The sequence below is a fragment of the Lacerta agilis genome, chromosome 1 (assembly GCF_009819535.1).
Source record: "Lacerta agilis isolate rLacAgi1 chromosome 1, rLacAgi1.pri, whole genome shotgun sequence".
NCBI classification, from domain to species: Eukaryota; Metazoa; Chordata; class Lepidosauria; order Squamata; family Lacertidae; genus Lacerta; species Lacerta agilis.
The window spans coordinates 103,176,939-103,204,280 of record NC_046312.1 but is presented as its reverse complement, the minus strand read 5'-3'; the positions used below and the strand labels follow the sequence as shown (position 1 = coordinate 103,204,280).

At 41.7% G+C, this 27,342-nt stretch overlaps 1 protein-coding gene across 1 annotated transcript; it reads left to right on the top strand.

Annotated features, from left to right (window-relative positions):
* The first annotated feature begins 12,297 nt into the window (after nucleotides 1-12,297).
* Nucleotides 12,298-23,172, top strand: ERMN (ermin). Its single transcript, XM_033165246.1, has 3 exons — nucleotides 12,298-12,873; nucleotides 13,662-13,742; nucleotides 21,904-23,172. Exons 1-3 carry the CDS (start codon nucleotides 12,630-12,632, stop codon nucleotides 22,383-22,385), a joined length of 807 nt encoding a protein of 268 aa, XP_033021137.1. The 5' UTR covers nucleotides 12,298-12,629; the 3' UTR covers nucleotides 22,386-23,172.
* The last annotated feature ends 4,170 nt before the right edge of the window (nucleotides 23,173-27,342 follow it).

The following is a 27,342-nucleotide window of genomic DNA, read 5'->3' as shown; positions in this document are numbered from 1 at the left end:
TCTCAACAGGAACACCAGTGGGGGAAGTTCAGCATGGACACAACCAGATGTAATTGGTTCTTAACATCTCTCTTCTTTCTTCTGGCATTATCAGACCGGTCTCTTTCCTCCTACTTTTTTCCTTCCCTGCTTCCTCTGCTAAGTCTTGCCTTTGAATTTCTAAGCCTGAGGGCAGGGCCTAAGTGACATGTCTTATTTTCATTTATACACAGTGTATGCCAGTGGCACTGTATTGCATTTTCATTGGTGTCAAGACTTTTTTTTTTTGCTGGAAAACAGACTAATAATTGTGATGCCCACTCCTGCTTTGACAATTGCCCCCCTCTGTGTCATCTAAAAGCAAGGCATATCCATGTTGCTTTAGAACAACTGCTTTCACCCAATTGAATATTTAATCATATATATAGTTTTAGTAGATTAAAGTACTAAAGATTTCTTTGACTGGGTGACAGACTTATTGAAAACGTATTAGCCACGGAGTGCATACCGGTATTTCAAACTCAGTCAACAGGAAATTTAGGACGTAAGCAATGTTACTATTGCCTATCAATGTCAGTGAAGTCAGGGACGGCGCTACCAAGAGACAGAGTGTGGCAAATGTTGAGTGGCAAAGAGTGGACACAGTGTGTGCACTGCGACCTACCCTGTGCACCTAACTTAGCCAGCTGCCTTCAAGTACAGAAAACAGTGTCCCATTGCCACTGTTGAAGTAAGCTTCAGCTGCCAGTCCAGTCTGCTTCTGTATGTGAACTTGTAAAAAGACATCACCTTGCCCTTAGCTTAGCAGTGAAATGCCCTGGGTGAAGTTTAAAGAGAAGATTATCAGCATCCCTGCAGCCATATGAACATACTTATTGGCAAGTAAATACTAGAGCTGTGTGCGAAGTCCCCTGCATCCACCTATGGCCCCGATCTGGGTCCCCCAATCAGCTTGGCCCACCCTGGGTCCACCCGGGAAATCACCTGCCCTGAATCCGGTCCCAAATTAGCTTGGTGATGTTGCACCTCCTCCCCACATGACTTCTGACCAAGAGCAGAGGGTCAATTCTCTGCAGGGAAGCTCTCTGCACCATGCAGGATCGGTGCCTCTCTGCAACACCTTTTGTCAATCCTGTTGTAGACTCCTTTGCAAGTGGCCAATTCTTCCCCGCATCAGACATTTTACAGCAAACTAGAGTTAAGCTCAGCAAAGAAATCACACCCCAGTCTCACTCGCCTGCTTCTGTGGCCTGCTTCATACATCGAAATGTTTGAAGCTTTTTGATGCGGCTGGTAAGACAAACAGGAAGTGGGTGTCAGAGATACATGGGAAGGTGCTTAAAATGGTTCCCTTGTTCTCAGGCATGGTTTAACCACAATAGGGAGGATGTCTTCTACTTTCAGGCTTGAGATAAATTATTTTTTTCACCCCAGAGTGTTAAGTTTGATATGATGCACATTTCTGTATATTTCTGAAGCATGGTGAAAATCCTAACTGTAACCCTTCTAACACGTAGGACCATCGGTGCTTTGCTCAGTTTTTTTTATATGAGGGGAGGACAAAAGGTGATCCTGGCACTAAAAGCTTTTGTTGGAAAAGTATATGGGGTAGAACTCTGGAGGTGGAATCAGAAGCTGCTAGAGTGGCTCGAAATCTTACAAAAAAATTTATCTTAAAAGACTCCTAGGCCTCCCTCAAGGAACTCCAGCGGCTTTCCTAAGAGTGGAAGTAGGATTACCTTCTGTGTCTGCCAGGGCTCACTTAAGTTTTTTGTGTTTCTTCATCAATCTCGCAAATTCCTCGGACACCTTATTGGTTAAACAAGCCTATGCATTTATTTAGTATAACCCTACTTGGCATCAAAACCTCTTAGATATCCATATACTCTACCCAAGTTTAATATTCTTAAATTGTGGAGCCCTGATAAAGTCCGAGAATGGATCCTTGATAGAGACGCCTCTTTAGACATCACGAAGATAAAAAATTCTGGGTTTTCCTACTGGTTTCCCCAAGTAAAAGCAGTCAAAATTCGTGCAAACTACCTGGCTGACATCACTGATCCCACCCTTCGGAGAGCTTTTACTATGGCCCAGTTTCAAATATTACCTACTGCATACCTGACTGGCAGATTTGCAAGAATCCCAGTAGAGCACCGCTTGTGCCCTTGCCCCTGAGAACTAAAGAGGATCTCATACATTATATTTTTCATTGTCGTATTTACTCGGGCTTTAGAGGTGCGATTTTGCAAATCATACCCAATTCAATAAATAACCCTGAAGACTGAGTAAAAATTTTGTTAGTTGATGCTAACCCACGGATTTCCCATGTGGTAGCGGTCTTTGTGATGAAGGCCATGAAAGCCAGGGAAAGATTTCTGGATGACAAAGAGAAGACCCCTTCTCTCATTCTTTTTGTAATTTTCTTTCTGTTTTGTGGGATGAGGGTTTTGTTGGGACAGTATGCAATATGTGTAAAGGCATGGTCCTCACAATAAACTGATATGTATGATAAAATTTCCATTCACATAGCCTCACTCACTGTGTCAGTGAACAAAGTTTGGAAATAATCATAGGGTGGATCTACACACAGGAAACACCCCCTCCCGCCGCTATAAATAAGTCAGAAATTAGATTGTTATAACAAACAACCCTATGGAAAAATGCATATAAAAATTTCCTGCTCTCTCGCGCCATCTAGTGTTGCATGTTTATAGCTCATTCAAACCATTGTTTCATTACTAATGCAGCTGAGTCTATTGTACTAACTGTACAAATAAATTGAGGAAACAAGTAAGTCAGATGGGGTACAGCAAATGAACAGTGGTTTAACTTCCTTACATACAACTGTCAGATATAAACAATGCATAGATACACCATAAATATTTATACTCCGTTTCTAACTTACAGCCTTGTCTCTCCTATGGCATTCATTGATTGCCTTTGATGACATGATGCACAGCAGTGTTGGCAGCTATTGAAAACCATGTAGCACCTCAATTCCTTGTTATGCCTGGGATTTGAGTGAGGGATTGTCTGCCCCACACAGTGGGAGTAGGAAGGATGCAGGAGCTGCATCAATGCAGCATAGTAACATTGCAGATAAGATTCATGACTACCAATTTCAGTTTAGGGCTCTGCTGAACTTCTGTGAGGATCCATTTCTGACAAGGAAGTTCTGTCTGGGCAAGGGTGTGTCTGTAAAAAAAAGAAAACCCTAGCTTCTGCTCCTTGTTTTCAGCAGCCCTTGTTGCCCAATTTGCTGCTGCATTGTCAGGTGGTGGAGTGTGGGGTATTGTTATCAGAAACACAGTGGGTGGGTGACAATGGCGGTGTAGAAACCTCAGGTTTTTTTTTTTTTGCACAGCTGGGATGGAGCTCAATGTACAAAGATCAGAGTTGAAGGTTGCCTCCAGATCAGCAAATTCTGCCTTAAGAGGGGTGGGTTGGTGTGCCAAATCACAGTACATCCAGTGCTAATATCCATACATACCCTGAAGAAAGCTGAGCAGTGAAATTCCTTTCCACAAGAACAATGCTCTAGCAAAGAATTGAGATATTCCCAAAGATGGATTAGATATCAGTAGAAACTGCCCCGGACCCTGTAATCACCTTCTGAGGCCCTTCTTCATGTGGCTCCTCCACGAGAAGTCCAGAAGGTGGCAACACAAGAACAGGTCTTTTCTGTGGTGGCCCCCCCCATTTGTGGAATGCTCTCCTCAGGGAGGCTCTCCTGGTGCCTTCATTACATATCTTTAGACACCAGGCAAAAATGTTTCTCTTCAACAAGGTGTTTGATTAACATTCTTTACATTCTTTTAAAATGTGTTTGTGGGAACAGGAGGTTATTGGTTTGTTTTTGTTTTCTTGTGTATTTTGCATTTGCATTTTTCTTTTGTGAACCCCCCTGGGATCTTTGGGTGAAGGGCAGTATAGGAATGATGATGATGATGTCAATAAATGCCAGCAAATCAAGCAGTCTCTTCTTATGTTCCTTTTTCTTTTTTAACATTCTCTAGTAGCCTCTGAGGGTAAGAAGTTTGAGAACCCCTGGAATACCCTAATGTAGACATCGAAGGCCATTGGGAGGAATCAACTTCAAAAAGTCACATGGGTATTTCATTTAGGTATGGCAGCTAATATTCTATCAATGGAATAAATTGATTTGATAAAATTGCATAGGTTTCATGATGTCACTGCTGGTAAGAAATCGTATTGTTTTGTAGAAAATGTGATTGTGATTCACTGGTTTATTAGGAAGCTGGTTGTCCCTTCTCCACGGAGCACATGATGTACCTTCAATGCTAGATTTGCTTTTACTGATTCTAGGTTTTAAAGGGTTTCTTGATGTCCCAAGAATCAAGGGATTTCTTTATCCCCTGCTTAACCTCAGGATAAAGAGGGCAACTCTAGCTTATTAACAAAGGAAATAAGAACTCCTATTGAGAAAGACTTTTAAGGAATGCCATTATAACAGCCATTGTGAATTTGCTCACATATTGCTTAATCCTTTGTATTGATAACTGGAACTTGGACCATTTGCCTCAGTTTGTCTTATGAACCAGTAACAAGAATTGTGCCAATATTTGTTGATCAAAGGCTACCAGTAATACATCTGGACACACAGATTATTTCTAATTTGCGGTGTACAGCATTTGGTGCTATGCGGACAACAGATTTTTCAGTTTAGATTAGAATGTAATTTGCAGCAATGTCTAATTGCAAAAAATATGTTTTGATGCCAATAGGTGGCACTAGTAATAAAAAAAATTGCTGTGATGCTCCAGAAAAAACTATCATGGGTAAGTGGATTGGAGGCCTTTCTGTCTCTTACATGGAGAAATATGCTGAGTGTAAAAGGCATACACCCTCATCAGCCTACAGATAGTCTTACTCAAAGGAAAATGGTTTTAATTTTACTTCTGCAAAACAGAGGCACTGCGAAGGCAGTACTGAACTGCACAGTGCTTTATATGCTAATCGTTGTTGCCATTCGTCTGTCTTGGAAGACAATGGAGGTGTGCACCTTTGGGGGTGAAGTCAGACTGTTGGAAGGTTGCAGCACCTGCTGTGGCTGTAGAGACCAAAGTTTTGTTGCAGCTGAGGCAGATGAAAGCGTGTGGTTCTGCTGATGCCGGTATACCACAGCATTTCTTCTCTCTGCACTCCTCCCAGCTGTCATTCCTCCTCTGGTCACTGCTATGGATGCACAACCTGTCTGTCTCCAGGCATTGCTGTCGTCTGCAAGGGATTTCCCACATAGCAGGGTTAGTGTTGCCCGCTAAGGAGAACTGATGAAAAACAACCACTTTCATCAGTTTCCTTGCTCACTTGGGGAAGAGCCATAGCTCAGTGGTAGAGCATCTGTTTTGCATGCTGAACGTCCTCCCAGGTTCAAACCTTGGCATCTACACAGAGGACTGGGAATGCCCTGGAGAACTGTTGCCAGTCAGTGTAGAGCTAGATGGACCAATGACTTGACTCAGTTTAAGACAGATTCCTAAATTCACATAGCATCTCATGATTTTCAGCTGAAGATAAATCTCTTGTGGCTTTTCCTGATGCATTTCAGTAGGTGGACACATTCCTTCTGTTTCACTTGTTATTTTCAGTACCAATGGGTCTTCAGAGCCAACATATGGATTCAGCTGTTCATGAGCAGTCTAGTTTGTTTATATTCCATGGTGGATCTCAAGGCAGTGGACTTGAGGCCACGTCACACCTAAACCTAAACAGATCAAATCAGCTTCAGCAGGGTTGTGGCACTGTGTGCCTTCCTTCTGACCACAACCTCCTCACTAGCATCTCCCTCTCCCAGATTTTATTCGTTTCAGTGATTGCACTCAATCATGCAGACTTGCATTTGATGCTCCTATTCATCCAGGATTCATGTGTCATGTGGCTTGCCGAGTGCCAGGCTGGAGCTGTTTGTTCCTCTTCCCTTCCAAGTGCCCATTTGAGATGCTTTCACTGCTAGCATAATTGAAGGCTCTATAATTACTCTCTTGTCTCATGGGCCCCACAGGGTTTGCGGGCTGCCAAGGCAGTCCTTTGCGATGTAGTACCCAGCCGAGGACATAATCTTTTTGTCATGGCTGTATGAGTTCCCTGTGCTACGAACGATAAGAAACAATATGGAATTCTGCAGCAAGGTAGCCCATATTCTGCAACAAGGAAAGCTGAATTCTGTGATATGAATAAATAATAGCTTGCTCTTTTGCACAATTTATTCATAATTGTTCAAGGAGCGGCACTGAAGCAGGCTACACAGTAGGAGCCAATCTATTCTATGTAGTGATTGTCCACAAAATACTGGTACTGACAGTGTCACTGGGCCTCCATGCAATAACTGTATTGTGATAGGCAGTCCTAAGTCCCTCCTTCACAAGGCTGTTGCGAAGCTCGATGGTAAAGCATTATAAAAGGTATTTGTAGGGAGCAATGGAAAAACTCAAGTCTGGTCCAGCTATTCCCAGAATAACATATTCCAGGAGGACACTGTGCTACATCTGGCCATAAGAGTAGGGCATTAAAAAAAAAGGACATTATGTCCAGTTCATGAATGGTCCCAGAGGGAGGCATGGTGGGCAGTTGACAGAGCCCAACTGAGGAAGCTGTTTTAATGTGTTGATAAGCAGGAATGGATTGCCTAGGGCAGCAGAGCTGCAGCAACAGCTTAGCAGCAGCAGCAGCAGCAGCAGCAGCAGCAGCAGCAGCAGCAGCACTGTTACTTCCTAGTGGGGTGAGGAAGCGATGAGCTTGGAGCTACATGCCTTCTCCTCTTCCAGCAAATAGCAGCGTCATTGCTGCCAGGAGGGTATTGCTGCGGCTCCATCCCACCGGGTGGAGTCGCTTTGCTGAGAAGTAGATAGGCAGCCAATTGAAGTCTTTCAAAATAGGAGTTTTTAGGGCACTCTGGCTGTATCAGTCAGGATTGTGGCAGTTGAGTTTTGCAGTAACTGAAGCTTCTGGGTCTTCTTTAAGACAGACAGCAGCACTCCAGCCAGGAAGTTACCAGAGCGTTAAGCACTGTCAGGGGTATTTGCTGCCCAGGAATGGCTGCAGCTGCTAGAGCAACTGAAGTTGGTGAAAGGCACCCATTTAAACCAACCGTAGATGATGAAAACGTTTAAACCATAAAAACTATTAAGTAGCCAACCATAGACTTCATCAAAGGCAAGTAGAAATAACCAGTGTGGCCCAAATAAGCAGCCTTGTGAAACCAGAGGAGGAAGAGGCACTCCTCACCTCAATAAGCCACGTATTCCAAAGCTTTGGGCCTGTGATAGCAAAGGTCCTACTCCTTGCTGGATAGCTCAGTTGGTACAGCATGAGACTCTTAATCCCAGGGTCGTGGAATCGAGCCCTACGTTGGGTGAAAGATTCCTGCATTGCAGGGGGTTGGACTGGATGACTCTCATGGCCCCTTCCAACTCTGCAATTCTATAATTCTGCTGTACTATTATCCGGATGTAATATGGTGCAGGGCTTGATTTCCTTTAAAAAAATATTTTTTATTCAATTTCAACAAATAAAAAAAGGATTACAAAACACTTACATTAACAGAATTAATATACCTCATCACAATTTATAACACAAATAAAAATTTAACTTTCCTAACCTTCCTCACATGTTTTCATGGCTTCCTCAAATCCCTCTTTGTTGAATTTCATTATATTGCATCTTTAGCTGTTTTCCAACTTCATTATTAAGCTTTAAAAATCCTCAAAATTAACCTTTTTAACATCATCTAATTTTTATTACCCGAATTTCGCAGGGCCTTATTTCCTGACCACAACAGGCACATGGGTTGCCAAAGATAGGCAGTTCCTTGAATATGTGGGTCCCAGATTGCATAGGGCTTTTCCCTACTTGGGGAGTAAGGATTTCCTTCTCATCATGACTGCTTTTACTGTAAAAGTCTGGCTCATTCTACACCTTCACAGCTCATTTGACTCTCATGAGAAGCCATAGCAATAATGAGTCACCTCCTCCCAGCTCATCTTTATGACAGTGATGGCAACTCTTGATATAAGTATGTGAGCTCAGGGACCATCAGAAGCCACCTGGGCTTTGCTCCCATTTCCCAGTGCTGGAACTGAGCCAAGCAGGAAGGTTAAAATAAAAGCAAGTAAAATTAAAAAGTGTGTATATGCTTTGCCCCTAGTAGAAAGGATGCCATATAAAACAGAAAATTATTGCCTTATGTGGCTTTAGATGCTGGGCCAGTGAAGGAAATAGTGAAGGCTTCTCTATATATACACATCAGCCCAGCAGTTTTTTTCTCTTAAAAAAATGTTTGACTTTTATACAATGTATGCTTCTTAAACTCCACATATTGTTATGTGTCACAAGTAGCCCAGACTTCCATTCACAACAAGCTTGCTCATGTTTTGCAATGAAAATAGGTACTACACACATTCACATGCTTGTGTGAATGTACACCTGTCAATCTGCACAAAACTATCTGTGTACATAAGTTCACAGATCGTGCACTCATCAAATTGAGCTCGTTGAAAGAAAATGTGTAATAGAAATATAATTCAACAACATTGAATGTAACGTGTGAGCATCCCTAGGATATAATGTGAGTGAGTATTGCTATAGCTGCATTTCATTTAATTGCACATTGTATGAAAATTGAATGCATGGTTCCTAATGTAGCCATGTAATCTGCATTCAGACTGATTCTGCTTCCAGGTCTCCTTCATTGGCAATGTCCTGGTAGCAGGATATGATTGCATATTAATATTTGGAGTTGTTTGATAATTAGTCTCATGGGAAGCATAAAATTAGCGCTGCTGATTCATCTCGCAATGTGTTGCATTCTCTGTACTGTTGCTTATTTAAATCTGACTCCCAACCCCCACCCTGTTTCTAAGGGCCAACTGCTTCTCAAGAAAGGCTGAACTCTCACAATGCCAGGAAAACAAGACTTTGCAGAGTTGAAAGAACTTGAAGTTTATATTCTCCAACTCCTTATGTATTAAGGCCACAATCTTCTAAATCTGGCATCTCACTAGATTAGCCTATTTCATCCACAAGCAGGATCAAGAATAAGTTTTTTTTTTTTAAGGTGCACCATGCCAGATGCATATTAAGGATAAATGAGTCCATTCAGCAGAACATAGATAGTTGGCTCAAGCAAGCAAGTAAGGAATCAAGCTGAGATGAGAAGGTGAAAATTACTTATGGTCCGTTAGATGCAGGATAACTTCTTCTTAATTTTAAATTGCGGGGGCGGGGGATTTACTAATCTTAGACCTCAAGACCAAGATTACTCTATCCAATAGCCATTTGTAGCCTTTCCACATTTGATAGAAAACTTCTAGGCGACAATTCTATGCCTATGTAATTGGGAATAAGCCCCACTGAACTCAGTGGTACATCTTTCCAGGTAAACATGGATTTGTAGCAAGCAGACTACTCCTGAAGCATCAGATTAAAAACAGGGTTTCAGATGCTGTTCAGCACCTAAAACTAGAGAAGTGCCTAGCAAAGTTGTAGAAAACAAAACCAATCTTGGGATCTTCATATCTCTGGATTCTATGTTGAGGACTGAGAACCAACCAGGACTGGTTGGTGGTGGTGGGCCTCTAAGCACCATGTTCCATTGAGAAAGGGCACGTAGGTATGTTGCTCCCTAGCTTTGTAATTCTGTTCCAGGGATATGAGGGTTTCTATACACATTATGTACTGTTCATGATTTTTGCTAAGAACAACAATCCTCTGCACCCTAGCAGCCCACAAGATAGGGAGTTATGCTTATACGGCTCTACCATGTGCACTGGTCTAAATTAGAGAACATTCAAATGAGATCTTTTAGAAGCTGATTTATATTTTTTGCACCTCTGTAGTGTTAATGGTTGGGGTGCTGTTGCTTTTTCTCATAAAATGATAGTCACATGAGATGATTCTAAACCGGGGTGAATTGGATTTGACTGACAGGCCAGATCCTGGGTTCCCTGATTTCTTGATATGCTGCCCGCCCCCCTCTGAACCATCAATTCCCTGACACCAGGTGATCCATTTTTCCTTTGTAGCATGACAAATTGTGCTACAAAGGAAAATCCAAGCCAAGTGAAGGTTTCAACCTCCACTTTGGACAGTGACTAGTTGTGCTACCAGGTTCCCCCAAGAAGAATTCAGTAGCACAGAAGATTCAACAAGCTTGAAGTCACAATTTTCTTATTTATCTAACTTCCTTAAAGTTAAAAAGTTGTCCAAAAATGCCATGTGCTTGCAAAACAGGCATGGAAATGTCCCTGGAAATGGTGCTATGAAATCACAATGTTGTTGGTAAGGGCAGTACAGGGAAAAGGTGGCTTCTCACATGTGGTGTTGTGGGGGGGCGGGGAGCCAACTTTTTTCCCTCATGTGAGGAAAGGGTACAACAATTAGGGCTCTTTAGTTTGAAAAAAGTCAATCGAGTGGATAGTGGGCATGACACAGGTGTATAAAATTAAGCACAGTATGGAGAAAGTGATTAGAGAGAGTTTTTCTCCCTCTCATACTGTGCCAGATTACCAAATAGGCAGAGCAGGCAACCTTTTAGGAGTCTGCAACAATGGATCAAAATAAGATTGATTTGATCTTGAAAGTAAATTACCATCAAGCTTTCTTAGTTCAATGTTATCCCACTAGAGCATGCACACAAGGCGCCCCACCCCACCCCAAGATTTTGACTGCTTAGGGGCCTCCACAGGGTTTAATCCAGCACTGCTCTTATAATAGTAGAACCTGGGGGGGCTGTCTAATGAAATTGAATGTTGAAAGATTCAGAACAGGCAAGAGAAAGAGCTTCACATAATTAAACTATGGAATTTCCTCCCACAGGATGTAACGATGGCTTTTGCCACCCTGGACTCCTTTGGGTGGAAGGGTGGGGTAGAAATTTCATTAATGAAGTAAATTAAAATTAATAAAATAAAGAGGATTAGATAGTCCATGGAGTATAAAACTATCAAATATCAGGCTATCAATTCATGAAGGATAAGGCAACTACTCTTGACGGCTGCACTCTACCTCCAAAGTCAGAGGCCATATGCCTCCTAATGCCAGTCACTGGGACTCCTAAGTGGGGAGATCCATGTCCTGTTTGATAATTTTATTGGGTTTTGGCATTATTTCATTTTTCTTTGTAATTGTCAGGTCTCTATAGACCAGCTTCTTTTGGGAGGAAAAGTGGGGTACAAAGGCGGACATGAAATAAACATAGGCAAATGAGATTAACTATCTTCAGATGATTATGCCATGGCTGGTATGGGGATCCTGTGGCCCCCACAAGATGAATCATATGACACATGGATTGGTTAGCAATGCCCCCACCCCTTACAACACACACACACACACCTCCATGTGCAGAGTGCAGCAAGCCTTGCCTGGATAGGTACAGTTTACAGTATACATTACTGGGGGTCATTGTCTTTATAAGAGATCAAAGGAGGCATTCATGGTGAGAGTTCTCATACTTCTTTTTCTAGGAAAATAGCACTCATTACTGTATAGGGCAGTTTTTAATGTTTGATGTTTTATTATGTTTTTTATATCTGTTGGCAGCTGCCCAGAGAGGCTGGGTACAAATTAATTAATTAATTAAAATAATAATAATAATAATAATAATAATAATAATAATAATTTATTACTGTGGTCATTGTGAGAATAAAAGGCTGGGATTTGGACTGATCCTGCAGAGCTGCTCTATCTATAGTAAGGACGTCGTTTGCCAAACTGTGATGCTTGAACCAGTAAGAAAAACTGGACCAGACAAAATTTCTTATTTAAAGTCATTGTTAAAAGATCCCTGTGCTTCGGAGCATTGGACGCCCATCCTTTTAGCATATACCGTAATTTAATCAATTGTTTTAAAGCATTAGAAGAAAAACAACCTATGAGCTTTTGTGGGAAGGACAGGTTAAAAATGGAAATAACTGGGCCCGTGGGTGTGGATGTGTGTGTGATGGCGGAAGATGGAACACAGAGCTATCTGGAAGGAAGATAGCTGAATGTGACACAATTGCATGCAATCCTACCTCCCTCACCTCCCACTTTCAAAAAGTTTCGAAACGGACTCTTTGTCCGAACAAGAGCGATTCAAGGTTTAAGCAGAACATTTAACCTGTTTGGGAATGTTAAGCTGGTTAACTCACAGCTAATGTGACTCAAGGTAGTCACTTGGTGTGGATTAAAGATTTAGAACAATCGCCACTCCTGTTAAAAAGGCTGGCATAATACAAAGGGCCATTTATGACAGCAAGGACAACAATCTCTGTTTATTACTGCCAGGCTGACATGCTGAAAGCTCCACTCCTGCATGCCAGCACAAAAAGCTTTGTTGCTTGTAGATTGTTTGTTTATGTAAATTGACATGGTGCATTTTATTATGCAACGGGGAAAGGCTCTAAGTGACAAGAAAAGTGCTGATTGGACAGCCTCTTGGAAAGGGACCTCTGACAAAGCCAAGGCAAATCCTGACATTATTCCCTGCTTGGCTGCAACAACTTCAGGAGGACGGAAAGCTTGTTGACTCTTCAATATATCTATTTGGTGGGGGAGGGATAGTTGTGGATGGTTTGATTTTTGCAGCAATTCTGGGATACCAGATAATCTCTGGACACATATCCCCAAGGAACCTCTTGGATACTGCAGGAATCATGACAGAAGATGTCCAAGTTCCAACCAGCATGTCTGAATATAATCGGAACGTGCCCTCTGAAAAACCTCAGCTCCAGGTCATTGATATTATTGATCAAATTGCAAATTCTGTCGAGGTATTTCCTTACGAAACCGCAGAGCCTATTCCTGGTTCCCCGCTTGCACAAGGAAACCGAGGAGGAGGCAAACATTTAGCAAAGAGCACAGCATACGAAGTTTCAGTTGGGATAAAGGAAATTCAAGGTAAAGTGCTAGCCTATGCAACCCCCCCTTCCCTTGTCTTGGGAATGATGTGAGATGCTTTATTATATGGAGATCTTTTTATTTTTCATGAAATCTGAGAAACCTGTTTTAAATGATTTTTCTTAAAGCTCTCTTTTTATTTCTGTCTGTAAGATTATAAATCCTTTGTGTTGAATGAGTAACAGTGGCTGACAGTTTCTGAAATTTCCTCCGACCCTCCAAAAAAAAAAAAATCTGTCCCATTATTGACATGGATATACTTTTTTAAAAAAGCAAACGTGGATCTAGTTCTAAACACGATCTAGCCAAATTTAAGTGCTTTTAATTCTCCTTAATGGAAGAGATGTGAAATGAATGAGAATTAAAAGCAAGAGAGATTTAAGCATGTGCTGCATTCTCTCTTTGAAATCGATGCATTTTCAAGTAGCTTAACTTTGGCTGGATTGTGCACAACTTTCACTGATTTTCTATTAATTTTAATTGAGTTTTAATTTCCATCAATTGAATTTGCTTCTAAGTGTTTGGTGTATACCCCCCGCCCAAAAAAAGAAAAAGAAACATGGAGGGGAAGGCACTACATTCCATTTCACTGGAAGTCAGTCCACTGATTGCTGCGGCACATATTTTCTGTTGCAAGTGGCTCTAGATCAAAATCTAATGGAAAAAGATCACTCCAGGCAGAAAGGTTTAAGCTACACTATATAGCTGAAGAGATTAGTAATTGCCGCTGTAATCACTAAACACTTTGTAGGAGATGTCAATTTTACACTGTCTTGTATCTTCTAAAGGAGAGCCAGAGGGAAACAAGGAGAGAAAAACTGACATCTTTTCCCAGGAGACAAGAAGCTGGGAAGAAGAATCCAGAGAAGGTGAGGAGTAGAGCTGCCTTACTTTTTTAAAAAGTAGGAAGAAAGCCACAGATTTTGTTAACAGTCTAACCAAGATCCAATTTAATTTAATGAGGCACTTAAGCACATGCAGAAGTCTCTCTCACGGAAATCAGTTGAGGCTAATTCAGTCTAGGTATAAGAGCTCAACTCAATATGAGTTTATTCTAAAACTGGTGGCTATTTCTTCAGGGTCAACAGCCAACTTTGCATACATGATTAAATCCCAGTGAAGGATGTCAGTGATACTTGCAGGTACAAGATGTATGGATGAAAGACTACAGCTAAGTTTGTGCCCCACAGCAGGAGTTATTTGACTCCCCCCACATTTATTCATTCTTGCTCACAATTATGCACCTGCTCTCTATCTACCCATCTCTCTAAAAATAATGGTTTGGACTCCAGTGATAGACTCCATTAGGCAAAGCAGAGTAATTAGGACCAAGTTAGATCATACTCCTATGTACATTTACTTATATTTGAGTCCCATTGTGCTTCAGATTTCAGTCTAGGAAATAGGATAGTAATTTTACAGCTGTCTTGGCTTCAGAAAGGTGTTGGTGTTATAATCTACACATTTATCAGAAGTGACCTTGTCAGTCTTAAAACCTCAGTATTTTGGAGAGCTCAGCTCATGAAGAATGGCTTTTCCCGCCAACACACATCTGCATTCACGCTGCATTGTACAAGCACACAATAAAACCTATTAAGTAAAATTTGACACCTTCCCCTCCCCAACTCCCATGCACAAGCACTTTATCTCTAAATTGCAGACAGCATTTTTACTACCTATCCAATTCAACCTAATTAATACTTAAGACACCACAGGCAGAAGTTGAATGGAGAATTTTGTCACAACATTAAAGCACCAATTAAGCCAGAGAGGAGTTGAATACAACAAGTGTGCGACACCCATATAAATGATCATGTAGCCTGCCTATCTTTGGGTAATCCAAAGAGACTACCGGTATATGCAATGTGGCGTTTGGTCAATCCATATGGCTACTAGCTTAGCTGAGTAGCCATGCACACAACTGGGTGCACTTGTTGCAAAATAAAGAATAAATACTACACATAATGATAGGTGGGTTAGTGTCTTCAAGGCAGCCCATAGTGTGACTCAGGTCTCACAAACATGTCTTTAAAAGAGGGTTAGACCAATTCATGGAGGGTTGGGCTGTCAATGGCTACTAGGGTTGTGAGCTGCCCAGTCCAGCAGGACTTTTCTTACGTTTAGGTCAGAACCTTTAAAGGAGCAGCCAGCAAACTGGCAGAGAAAGCAGGACAATGAGCAGGGCACTCTTTGGAAAAAAAGTAGTGTGGAACAAACATTCCTCTCTGTTGGAGATCAGAGCTATGAGTGCCAAAGGCCTGTCATGCATCCTTTTCAACTAGTCTAATTTCCTCAGACATTTGATGGGTGAAAGACACTGTAACTAGGTTAGCCATATGTCAGGAAAATCCCAGACATGTCCTGTTTCGGGGGGCATAAAAATCAGGGGAGATTTTGCTGAATCAGGGAAAACCGGGATGTATGGCAACACGATGGAAATAGCAGCGGAAGCAGCTCCAAACTTTGCTCAAGAACTTTGCGGATGTCAGGATTTTCTTAAAAAAAAAATATGGCAACCTGAGATAGCTGTTTTTAACTGTTTTAGATTTTGTTTAATTTTTTAAAAAATGTTTTATTATTGCTTTCTGCTCTGCACCCCTTTGGGAGTAAGGGTAGGATAAATAAATAAAAATATTCTGTTGCAACTGCTGGAAATAAGGTTTGACTACCAGGCCAGTCAGCTTCTTGTAGTTTTGTTGCCGAGCAACAATGTGCAGAGCCCAATGGAGTGGGAAGCCAGCCATCCAGAAGTCTGAGATACACTTACCTGGAAACAGAAACAGCATCCGAAGTCTGGTCTAGCCCTAGGATCAGGTGAACAGCAATCTATGTGATCAGACAGTCCAGGAGTCAGGGAATCCAATGATCAGGAGGTACAGGGTCAAAACAACCAGGAAGCAGCAAGGTAGGGCCAAGAACTCCAAGCATTGTTACCAGCATCTGACTGCTTCTGGAAGCTCTGCTTAAGAAGTCTGAAACCAGCTGCTTCTCATCAGCACATTCTCCTCTGTGTCCTTGATGGCTGACCAGTTGCAGGTGGAGTCATCCCTCTTTCTCCCCCTTCAGGCTGTTGTTCAGCAGGCAAAGCTGACTTCTGGCCCATGACACATCTTCTTCATGTAGAATGGGGGAGGGTGCCATTTTGTCCTTTGCCTCAGAAAGCAAAATGGCTTTGGCTAGCCCTGTTAAGGGACTATACTGCAATAAACAAAGTCTGAATCTGGGGTAACCAGTAGTCTCCCATTTAAGGTACTGATCAGGCACAGTGAATTAATTGTGTCCTGTTTAAACACAGCCCCACATCCAGATAATGTTCTCCCTTTTCTTCCCTTAGTCTAGGGGGGAAATCCCTGCAGTAGGCCTGTGTTTAGGTCTCTGCTTAAGGAACCCTATATATCTTCCAGTTTAATAACCCTGTTATATTACAAACACCTGTGTGGAGCCTGAATGGTCAGCGTTTCATGGACAAGCCAAGTTCTGCTCTTGCTTAGTTTTTGCAGTTTCTAGAACATTATATATAGTCTCAGTCACTGATGATCCTTGGATTTATGTGATGCCATAGCCTGCTGTGGAGATGAGGGAATGTAAAAAAACCCAAATAAACAAAAATCTGGAGTCTACTGTGGACTTAGAAATGATAATTAAGGTAATAACTTCACCTGCAGTAGAGTGTGGCACTTCCCACCTGTGGCAACTGCTAGTAATGGAAACTGCAGCCTAGCGTCTTGCAATATCTTCCAACTTGCTGCGATGATGCAGCTGCTTTTGCATATGTGAAGCTGGACACAGCAGCAACTGCAGCATGTTGCAAAGTGAATGGCCAAAATTTCATGCTTAGGGACAAGGTCTATATACTCTACATGGTTAAATGGTATTCTGTGATACATAACCTTTATGGTGGGTTTAGACTCATTCATGCAAGTGGTCTGACTGCCCATGAGCTTCCACTCTTAATGAGCAAACACCATCACTGTCAACCAACAAGGGACGACAGGCTTCTAATAATAATAATAATAATAATAATAATAATAATAATAATAATAATAATAAAAATAATAAAAAATTTTATTTATACTCCGCCCTTCCCCGCGAAACCGGGCTCAGGGTGGCTAACACCAATAAACATATATATGATGGATTGAATCCCATGGAGTGTAATGCACATTTGGTTTCCTTTTTCTGGGGCTTTGGGCATGGATACCTGTCCTATTTGCTTTTGTGCACACAGCTTCTAACAGATGGTCAGTGTGGTCAGCTTGGACAGTGATGATCATCACTGGTAGGGACTGAAACTGGATTCAACATTCCAACCAAATTTGCATCATTTGGTAGGCAGGAATTGTCTGATTCAGGTTATTCCCTCAATTGTTAATCTGAATTCAGCTGTGATCTTCTAGAAAATCCCACATGAAGTTGTTGACTATGTGGTGAAATTTAAACAGAGTGAGGCACATACTTATATTGAAGTGGTGTGCGATACCTTCCATTTGAGGATACTCCCTGCGCCCCTCAGTTTCCTTAGCATAGGCACAGCTCTGTTAAGAAAGTTTATATTTCAGAAGGAGGCATATGTTTAGACAGTTCATGCCTATGTATATAAGGTACATTTGCCATTTATCTTTCTCTTGACCAGGCACCCCCAAACTTGGCCCTCCAGATGTTTTGGGACTACAATTCCCATCATCCCTGACCACTGGTCCTGTTAGCTAGGGATGATGGGAGTGGTAGTCCCAAAACATCTGGAGGGCCGAGTTTGGGGGTGCCTGCTCTTGACTTTAGATTCCCCAGTCGCAGTTTGTGTAATAATTTAAGCAAGGATAGCAAAAACCACTGTGCTCATCTTTATGGACCCATGTCTTATATGAGGGGAGAAAGGTAAAATGGAAGTAAGATAATATTTAACCAGAACCACCAGAACCTTTGCTTTCCTGTGTTTTTGTGCACAGCGTTAAGGATCCCAATTCTGGCAAAGCTGGAAAAAAATGGTGCTCTTGCAATATGTGTTCACACCTAACACCAGTCTCAGAAATGACACACTATTAGTGTTTGTCTGCATTCCCAAGGTGACATATGAAGGCAGGAAGGGTACCTAGTCCAGGAGATGGCATCATCAGTGCCTCTTTTTAAGGGAAGAGCGAGATAAGCACCTGAGTGACTTGCCTGACCGAGATTCTCATGAAGCCTGTGGATATAGACAGCATCTTTGCTTGTGATATTTCTGAAACAACACACTTTAGAACCCTAGAATTGTAGAGTTGGAAGGGACCCTGAGGATCACCTAGTCCAACCCCCTGCAGATGGTTCAAAAATACTTTTAAAAAACTAGTGGGCATGAACCAATTGTTTAAAATCTACTTAGAAACTCCAATAACTTCCTGTTTGAATGCAACACTTGCAAAATTCTTCTTTATTATAAGTTCTACAGAGAAACTACCTGCAGACCACATTCCTTGTCCATGTTGAGCTCTATCTAATATGAGTAACAGTGCAATGGTATGCATGGCTGTGTGCAAACCATACACTTAAAACATATTTAGATCACACAGTTTCCCCCAATAAATCCTGAGAGCTGTGGTTTGTAAAGGGTGCTAGGAATTGTAGCTCTGTGAGGGCTAAATTACAGAATACTAGGATGCTTTGGGGGAAAGCCATGTTCTTTAAAATATATGGTGTGTATGCAGCCTAGGTCTACTCAGAAGTAAGTTTTATGTTTTTTTGGTTCATTGACACCTACTCCCAGGTAAGCGTGTATAGGACTGAAGTCTACAAGTACCATGAGGAATTTTTGTCCTGACCCTGGGAGCCAGTGTGGTGTAGTAGACTCGTAATCTGGGGAACCGGGTTCGTGTCTCCACTCCTCCACATGCAGCTGTTGGGTGACCTTGGGCTAGTCACACTTCTCTGAAGTCTCTCAGCCCCACTCACCTCACAGAGTGTTTGTTGTGGGGGAGGAAGGGAAAGGAGAATGTTAGCCGCTTTGAGACTCCTTCGGGTAGTGAAAAGCGGGATATCAAATCCAAACTCTTCCTCCTCTTCTTCTTCTTCTTCTTCTCTTCTTCATCCAGAGAATAATCTGGCAAATTTTGCTAACAGCATTTTTTATGTGGCTCTTCATGTGTTGCGACATTCCTGCTAGTCATACAGCTCAGTCCTGCACATGTTTATGTGGATATAGGTCCCATTAAGTTCAGTGAGACTTGCTCCCTAACAAGTGTGCATAGGATCGTATAGTCCCACAACTGAAACCACATTGGGTACTCCTATTAATTTAAATAGATGCCTGCCCTATTTGAAAATTACAAGTGAAACGGGGGGTGGTACTGAATTACCATGTCTCTCCCAAAGTGGGTTATGGTTCCTACCACCTTTAAATATTTTATCCAGGAGTATCAGGAAGCTGTATGTATGTCTATGTTCAGGTGACTATTTTAGGAAGAGATTAAAAGGGCTTTTGATACTCCTTCTCACCTTGAACATCCATGCAGGAAGCTTGTAGAAATGTGACCCAATAGTTCAGGTTGAACCAAGTTTGATAAGAGAAGGCTTCCCCCCCCCCTTTTATAGCTTTATGCCTGCTAAGTGTGCGATTTCACAATCTTGACAACGCATTAACACCCGTTATTTGGATTTTGCTTAACAACAGTTGGCAAGTCATTCCATACATTTAGATCCACTTTAACTACTTGTCAAAATCCATCAATATCCAGTGCCACACAGAGGGGCACAAAGTGATGCTATTTTATCAGCGTGTGCACCCTCCACGGAGCTTACAGAAGTGCACTGAACTTTTATAAAATGACTTTGGGCAAAATACTCCAAATCTTGAAAGAAGCTACAATAGAAGGCCTAGCATAGCTATCTTCAATATGACATTCCTTTAAGCCAGATGTTAGTGTTTACTTGTTCAGTCTGGACTCTAGGCCAGGTATGGGGAACTTGTGGCCTTCCAGGTGTTCTTGGACCACAACTCCCATCATTCCTGACCACTGGCCGTGTTGGCTCGGGCTGATGGGAGTTAAGAGTCCAACAACATTGGGATGGTCACAGATTCTCTGGTCCTGCTGTAGACAATTGAATGGGACACTATGTCTTTCTCTGGCTATCCCACCATTGAGCTATCTAGCAAGCCACACTGCACTTCAGTGGGGTACACGCACGCACACACACACACGCACACACACACTTTTCAATAATTTCAAGTAGTTGGAAAGAAGAGGTAGAGATGACCGTTACCTGCATGCTGATGTTGCTGTGACTCAAACCTCTAGATGACCTTTCCAGCAGGCATCCCATAGCCTACTGGCCAAAGGATGGAAAATAAGCTTCTCAGTACCACCTTCTGAGTGTAACACTACTAGGCCTAACCAAGAGTTGGATAGTCTACTGCTTATTCAGTATGTTTGCCCAGTTAGATATCAGGATAGAGTGACCATGTGTCCTACTTACAGAGGACAGTCCTGGGTTTGAAGGGCTGCATGGTTTAAATCTCGTTTCAAGGTTAAGAACCATAAGAAGGGAGAGCATTTGCCCATCAAGTTACCACCAGAACAGGAGACTGAGCAGGCAAGACAGGTCACTTCATCACAGTCTTTCCCGCTGTGTAATGCGCTTCTGTTTCTATTATAGTAGTTATTTCTAAATGTGCACTTGAATATATAAATTAGCACAAGCCTATTTTATACAAATCCATATCACATTTTGTCCTTTTATTGGGTGGGGGGGGGTGCATTTCTATTTGTTGGGAATGCATAGGTGGTCAGTCTATATCAGGTATTTTGCTGAGTAAGCCAGTATCAAACTAGGCTGCTCTCCTATGTTACCACCTCCTGACCGGTCAAAACAATACTGGACTCCACCTACTTACCTATCCCCCTACTGACCAGATATTGTCTGAAAAATTCCAGGCATATTACCCTAATAAGAAGGTTGAGAAAAGTGGCTGTTTGCAGACAATTAGTTGCGCTTTGAGTCAAGAAAATATAGCAATCTGTGTCACATTTAGTAAATATCTATTTCAAGGCTTTCAAGCGCTGTATGTTACACCTCAGTTATCTTTCTAATTTGTTTGTGATGGTGGAATGGGAAAATTAGATGGCTATAAATTTTTGCAAAATGATGATGATAAGACCATCTGCTCCGGGTACAGTTCCTATTTCTTTTTATCCATTTCTGGTAAACCCCTGCCCTTCCTGTGTCCCTCTTTCCCTTTAATGGATGCCTCACTAATAATTTGTTAGTGCAAGCATATTGCTAGAGAGGTCATGCTTCAGGATTCAAGTCGCTCCACTGGGCGGTAAGGATGGTGGAGAAGAGTGCATGGGGTCTCTAGTCCATTTGCTTATAAACTCCCATCAGCCCCAGCCTAGCATGATCAGGGATGATGGGAGATGTAGTCAAGCAGGTCCCCCAGCCCTGGTGTATAGAATTGTAGACACAGTTACTTTATATATTTCAGGAAAAGTGTGAAAAGCAGAAGGGGGAACAACATTCCCCACTCCTATGAATGTTTAGATTGATCTGTAGGGCACTGGTAGACTCTTTAGTATGCTGGTGTTGTATGTAGACCATGGCCATATAATCTTATTATTGTATAGTACAATATTATTGTTGCTGTTGCTGTTGCTGCTGCTGCTGCTGCTGCTGCTGCTGTTGTTGTTGTTGTTGTGTGTGTGTGACAGTACTCACTGGTCCAAAGTACCATTGCCATTTTGTACTGGCACCCACTGAATTTTTTAAATCAAAATATGCGCACTGGTACTTCAGTTTTTACAAAGACAAAACCTCTTCTGATTCTGCTTTCACATATATTATCTCAGTATTCCTCATGCCAAGGCTGTCAGCATTATTTGTCTTAATAATAATAAGGTGGGTTGTGAGTAGGGCTGAGAGACAGTGGGTGACCATGGGCCACCTACTGAGGTAACGGCAAACTTTAAACAAGGGATTTCCCAGGTTTGCATCTCAGCCTCCTTGCCACCATAGTTTTACCCTAGCTCCACTGCGCTGTAACCCCACTGTTATTTGTTACAGGCTTTTGTGAGGAGAAGCATCCTGTGAGCACTATAGACCATAAAGTAGCTAAGACGGAAGAAAGAAAGATGGAGGAACCCCAGACTGAAGAAGTCTACAGCACTAATGAGGTGGTGGTGGAACAGGAACAGGAAGAGGCGGAGCTGAGTGAACCCAAGGAGCCAATGAAAGAGGAAATACAACTAGAAGAAAATGAAACCATGGCAGAGGAAGACTTCGACGGCACCGAAGAAATAATGCAGAAGGAAAGCAATGAAGATAAACATAAAAAGAGGCTGGAGAGCAGCAGCAAGGATTTCCTTTCTGCCAGTGCCAGCTGTAACTCTCAGACTGAGAAACCTGCTGAGCAGCCGAGCTTGGTAAAGAAAAATGATATCTCCAGGCACAGTTATTCTCGATACAATACAATATCTTACCGGAAGATCCGGAAAGGAAACACTAAACAGAGAATTGATGAATTCGAGTCCATGATGCATTCATAAAACTGAGGCAGAGGATTTGATGGGCATGCTGCGATTCTCCTCCCTTCCCAATTGCCAGACATTTATTCACCTATAATATCAAGTTATCAAAATATATTTTGCAGCTTCGATCCAACCTAAGCTTACCTGTAATCTAAGGCTACAACCCTATGCACCCTTTCTGTTTGGGAACAAGCTCTATTGATCATGTTTACTTCCAGATAGATATGCATAGGATGAGACTGCATGGTTGCAGGCTTATGGATTGTTATCTGGGAGTACTGTTTGTTGGACTATTAGGGGACTTGCTTCTGAGTACATAGCATGTAGATACGCTTGGGCTGGAAGTCTCATTGAAATTAACAGAACAAGTTAGTCATGACTAACTTCACTCCTACTGCTTTTGGTGGGACTGATGCATGTCTGCTCAAAAGTAAGTCCCATTGAGTTCAACTGGACTTAATCCCGCAAGTGTGTCTAGGATTGCAGTCATAAATTACAACTAACTTTCATTGGATTGGGGCTAGTATGTGCAATTTTACTGCACCTCAGAAATGTAACCACAACAATACATGTAGTAACTTAAATCAGCAGTGTAATAACTTTAACATAGCTCAATCCAAAAAGGTATTTTAGAGATAGTTTCCCACCCCCACCCCCCATCCATTTTTAGTACTGAAATGGAATTAACAGCTAGGGGACGCCAACCTTTGGCAGCCAGCAGGCACATTTTGAATTTTGAAAGTGTGTTGCAGGCACCAGTCATAAAATGGCTGCCGTGGGGTCATGGCATAACACAAAACTGCTGCTATGAGGCATAGCCATCAACCTTTTCCTTTTTTTTGCAGGAAATTCCCTTATTATAGCAGTGGGGAACAGCAGGGAGGGTTGACAGCTATGCTATGAGGGCATGTCTTCCACATCTAAAAGAGAAGAAAATAGAAAGGACCACAAAACGGTGTGAGCTCCTCATCGCAGCTGTGGGGTGGGGAAGGCACATCAGCTACTGTTTCACTCACAGAGAGAAGCTCTTTGCAACTCTCCTCAGTTCAGAACTGATGGGAGGATGGGTGTCAAATCCTGGCATCCAGTGAAATGTGGAGACATGTTTAAGAGGGTGTGTTCAATGTGAGCCAGTGCAAACAGGAACTGGGCAGGGAGAAGAAACATTTTTGAGGGGATATTTACTAAGACATTTTTGTGGGTGCCATAGGACACCCCCCCACCACAACATGGGCATAACATTAGTGACGTTTTAGATAGCCCTGGGCTAATTTGTAATCTCTTTAAAGCACACACGCAGAATAATCAAGATGGTTCTCCATTCTGGTGATTTCCTGACAAATAGAGTAGACTTGAGGATACCGTTACAAGAATAAAGTTATAACTTGTTGCAATTGCTATGATCTGTTTTTAAAGGGTTCTGTGAGAATGAACCACACCACCTTTGAAAACCACTTCCTGTCTGTTTTCCTATCCTATCATTCTGTGTTGAGAGAAAATAACTGCATACATTTTTACCAGCTAGTTGTATTAGTCTTACATTATGGGCATTGACAAAATGAGTCCAGGAGCTACTTTAAAACTAAGGTGGCAATCCTTTTCACATTTTCTTGGGAGAAAACCCCACTGAACATGGCGAATCCTCTGCAGAGCTTTGGTAGCTGGTGTTGGAACTGTTAGCAACATATGCATTGTTAATAAAAAGGCTGAAACACTTTTACATTTCAAAAACTTGAAATCCAGACTAGAACCAGATTTACTCATCTCACAAATAAATAACTGTATGTCCACTATTCTCACAAACTAGTTCTCACAACTTTGTCTGCCAAATATTGTTCCATCACATTCCAGTCAGCAACTGAGAACATCAACACTGCATACTAGTATCAATTAATATACAGACTGAATGTTAACATCACGTTTGCAAATGACTACAGTATTAAAATATATGTACTTCAGCTGTTAACATTCTTTGGTTGATATATTGTTATAACTTTTTTTTTTAAAAAAAAAACCAAGATTGGGTATAAACTGTGTGTGTGTGTGTGTGTTTGTGAGTGAGATTGTGCGATTCAAAATGAGAATATGTTTGCCTTCCTTTTTCTTCCTCCTCCAATCTGTACATTTTAGTTAGTAGAATGAAATGCAACTGAAAACCCTTTAAAATCCCATTGAAGTTCGTTTCCAACCAGTAAAGCAGGGAGAAAATTTGAATATCCAAATTGTTGCAGATACTGTTTATGGAACCAGCTCGTTAGTGCAGATAGCAACTTTTCTAGTAGCAACAGAATTCCTCAATAAGAATAACGGGGAAATTAATAGAATTGGCACAAATTAAAGGGCTTTCATGTTTAACAGATGGCCTGAATAAAAAAAAAGGTAAGAGTCCACTCCTGAGAAATGTTAAGTGGGGGAAACTAACCGTAAGGGAAGCACCTCAGCCAAATAAACAGGCTGAGGTGAAATTAAAAAGGTAAAGGTAAAGGGACCCCTGACTATTATAATGCTTATGAAGACAGTTTCTCGATTTCAAATGCTTTGAGAAACCAAGAACTATATGACTTTTCGTTTCCACATTCATCTTCTGAAACAGATTCTCTTATTGGATTCACACGACCATTCTGACAGGGAGGTAGCCAGGGGAAACCATTGTGAGTGACTTTTGGGTGAGGTGACCAAGAACAGGAATTAAAATGTTCTGCCTGGGTGGTTTTATGGCAGGTCTGGGGAGCGCCAAGCAGGGAATCGAAACCGAGAGCAACAGGCATTTTAAACATCATTGTTAAGAATTGCATGGTTCAAATAAAGCTCCTTGTTAAATACTTGAGTCTCCTGTTCATTACTTTATGACTATTGGTATGATTCAAAATGGTGAAATGGTGACATTCTGGTAGCTGGATGAGAGCCAACCAACAAACTAAGGCTGAATCTTGCTATGACTAGACATTTTCGGTGAGTGGTTATGTGGTCTGAGAGTTACGGAGAGAGGTACGCTCTGAGGGAAGAGGTATGTAGTTCGGAGCCATTCCTACATTCACCTGTCATTGGACACCCAGGTGACCTCAGTGGCAAGGAGACCCATTATCAATTTCAGTTGGTACGCCAGCTACGCCCTTTCCCGGACAGGGATGTATTGGCTATTATGAGTCAGGTGCTGGTAACGTCACAACTGGACTACTGTAACACGCTCTATGTGGAGCTTCCCTTGAGAATGGTACAGAAACTGCAGCTAGTGCAGAAGACTGTGGCCAAGTTGTGGAGTGGAGAGCCTAGATGTAAACATATTTATAGCTGCGCTTGAGAGAACCGCACTGGTTGCGGAATAGTTACTAGTCAAAAGTTTTGTGAGTCACTGCCTGCCCCTATATCGACCTGTAAGTTCAGGGGATTTTATTCATGGCACTGCACTTTACAGAATATCACAGGACAGTGACCTGAAAACAGGCATTTTCTGCTGCTGCTGCTGCTCCACTTTGGAAAATGTCCTTCCCTCTTCCATACAAGAAGCAGCACCAACTATTTGCATTAAATGTCTTGCAAAAAAAATGTATGGTTGTGTGCAGCCTTTCCTTGATCATAAGACTGGGCCCTATACCACTGGATCATTGCTTTTATATTTCTCCAGCTTTATGCTGATTTGTACTAGTGTGCACAGCTTAAAAATAACGATAATAATAATTAAGGGCTTTATAAATACTTTTAAATAAAAAAACCTATGCAAAATATTAATGGCAGATCATCTGGAGTTCTCTGGACTGCCCCTTTCTAATATTAAAATTAAGTATTAGAAATTTAATTAGGGAGAAAGAGCCACTGGGAACTGAAATCAGGAGCAGAGGAAGGGTAAGTGCAGTGGTGGTGCTTAACCCCTTTCCCTTCCAGATTTTCCTTGCAGTCACTTCTCCCTTCCATGAAAAAAGGAAAGGGGTAAGGGGCAAGGAAGCCTGGGTTGCAGTGAAATCTGCGAGGGTCTGGAACTGGGAGCTTATGTTACTGCAGTACTAAAGAGTTCTTTGATGTTTTGCATTTCTGGCAGGATCAAATATTGTTTGAATTTTTTTTGTTGTTGTTCATCGTACAAGGCCATTCTTTATTTTCTAACTGGGAGGGGGAAAGACAGTTCTGCATTGTACAAACCAAACACTAACATCATTGTTCCAGTGGAAGTTGTTTATTTGCTCTCTGGTCTGTGTACATTCAAAGGATGTCTCCTCTACCCAAGTTATAGTAGTATGGTTTTTGTTATGAATGCCCTCCCAGAAGATAAAAGACTGGACATTTCATATTCATGTTTGTAATTCTGATTTAACTAAAAACAGGGGGGGAATCTTGTTTTTATTTTTACAAAACCATCTTTGGGTTAAATATTTGAGAAAAAATTAAAGCATAGCTCATGAAATGTTTCTAATAATGGTTTTTTTATTGTTTAGTTTGACACACCTCCCCCCAAAAGTGAATTTGCAGATTTTACTTTTTTATAGGGAAGATGGACCTGTTGAATTTATGCCTGTCATGCAGTTATTGAGACATAGGAACCTCCCTGAGAGAAACACACAGAAACACAAACATAGTGGCAACTGCACACGCCATCTGGGCAATCTGGACAAGGTTGTGGGCATTGTCCTTATGGGTAGCAATGTGATGGTCAGGGTTGCCAAGAACGTTCTCAATGCAGAGGGTTTTTATGTGTGCATCCCGATAAGCAGTAATTCAAAAGTTAAGAAATCAATAGCTGAACAAGCTTTGTAGTGTTGGGCTTTCTGTATTGGGCTTACCTGAGCAGATTTCAGGCTTATGCAGATTCCACTACTATTAAAAGGAAAACGGTTGACAGATGCAGTGAGACAATGTTTGTAAAAAATTATGTCAGATTTTTAATAAGAATTTCCCATGTGTAAATAACATTTTTGTCTGAAGTGCATAAAAGCTATGTTTAAAAGACAAACAAAAAAACCATCAGGTTAGAGCATTACTG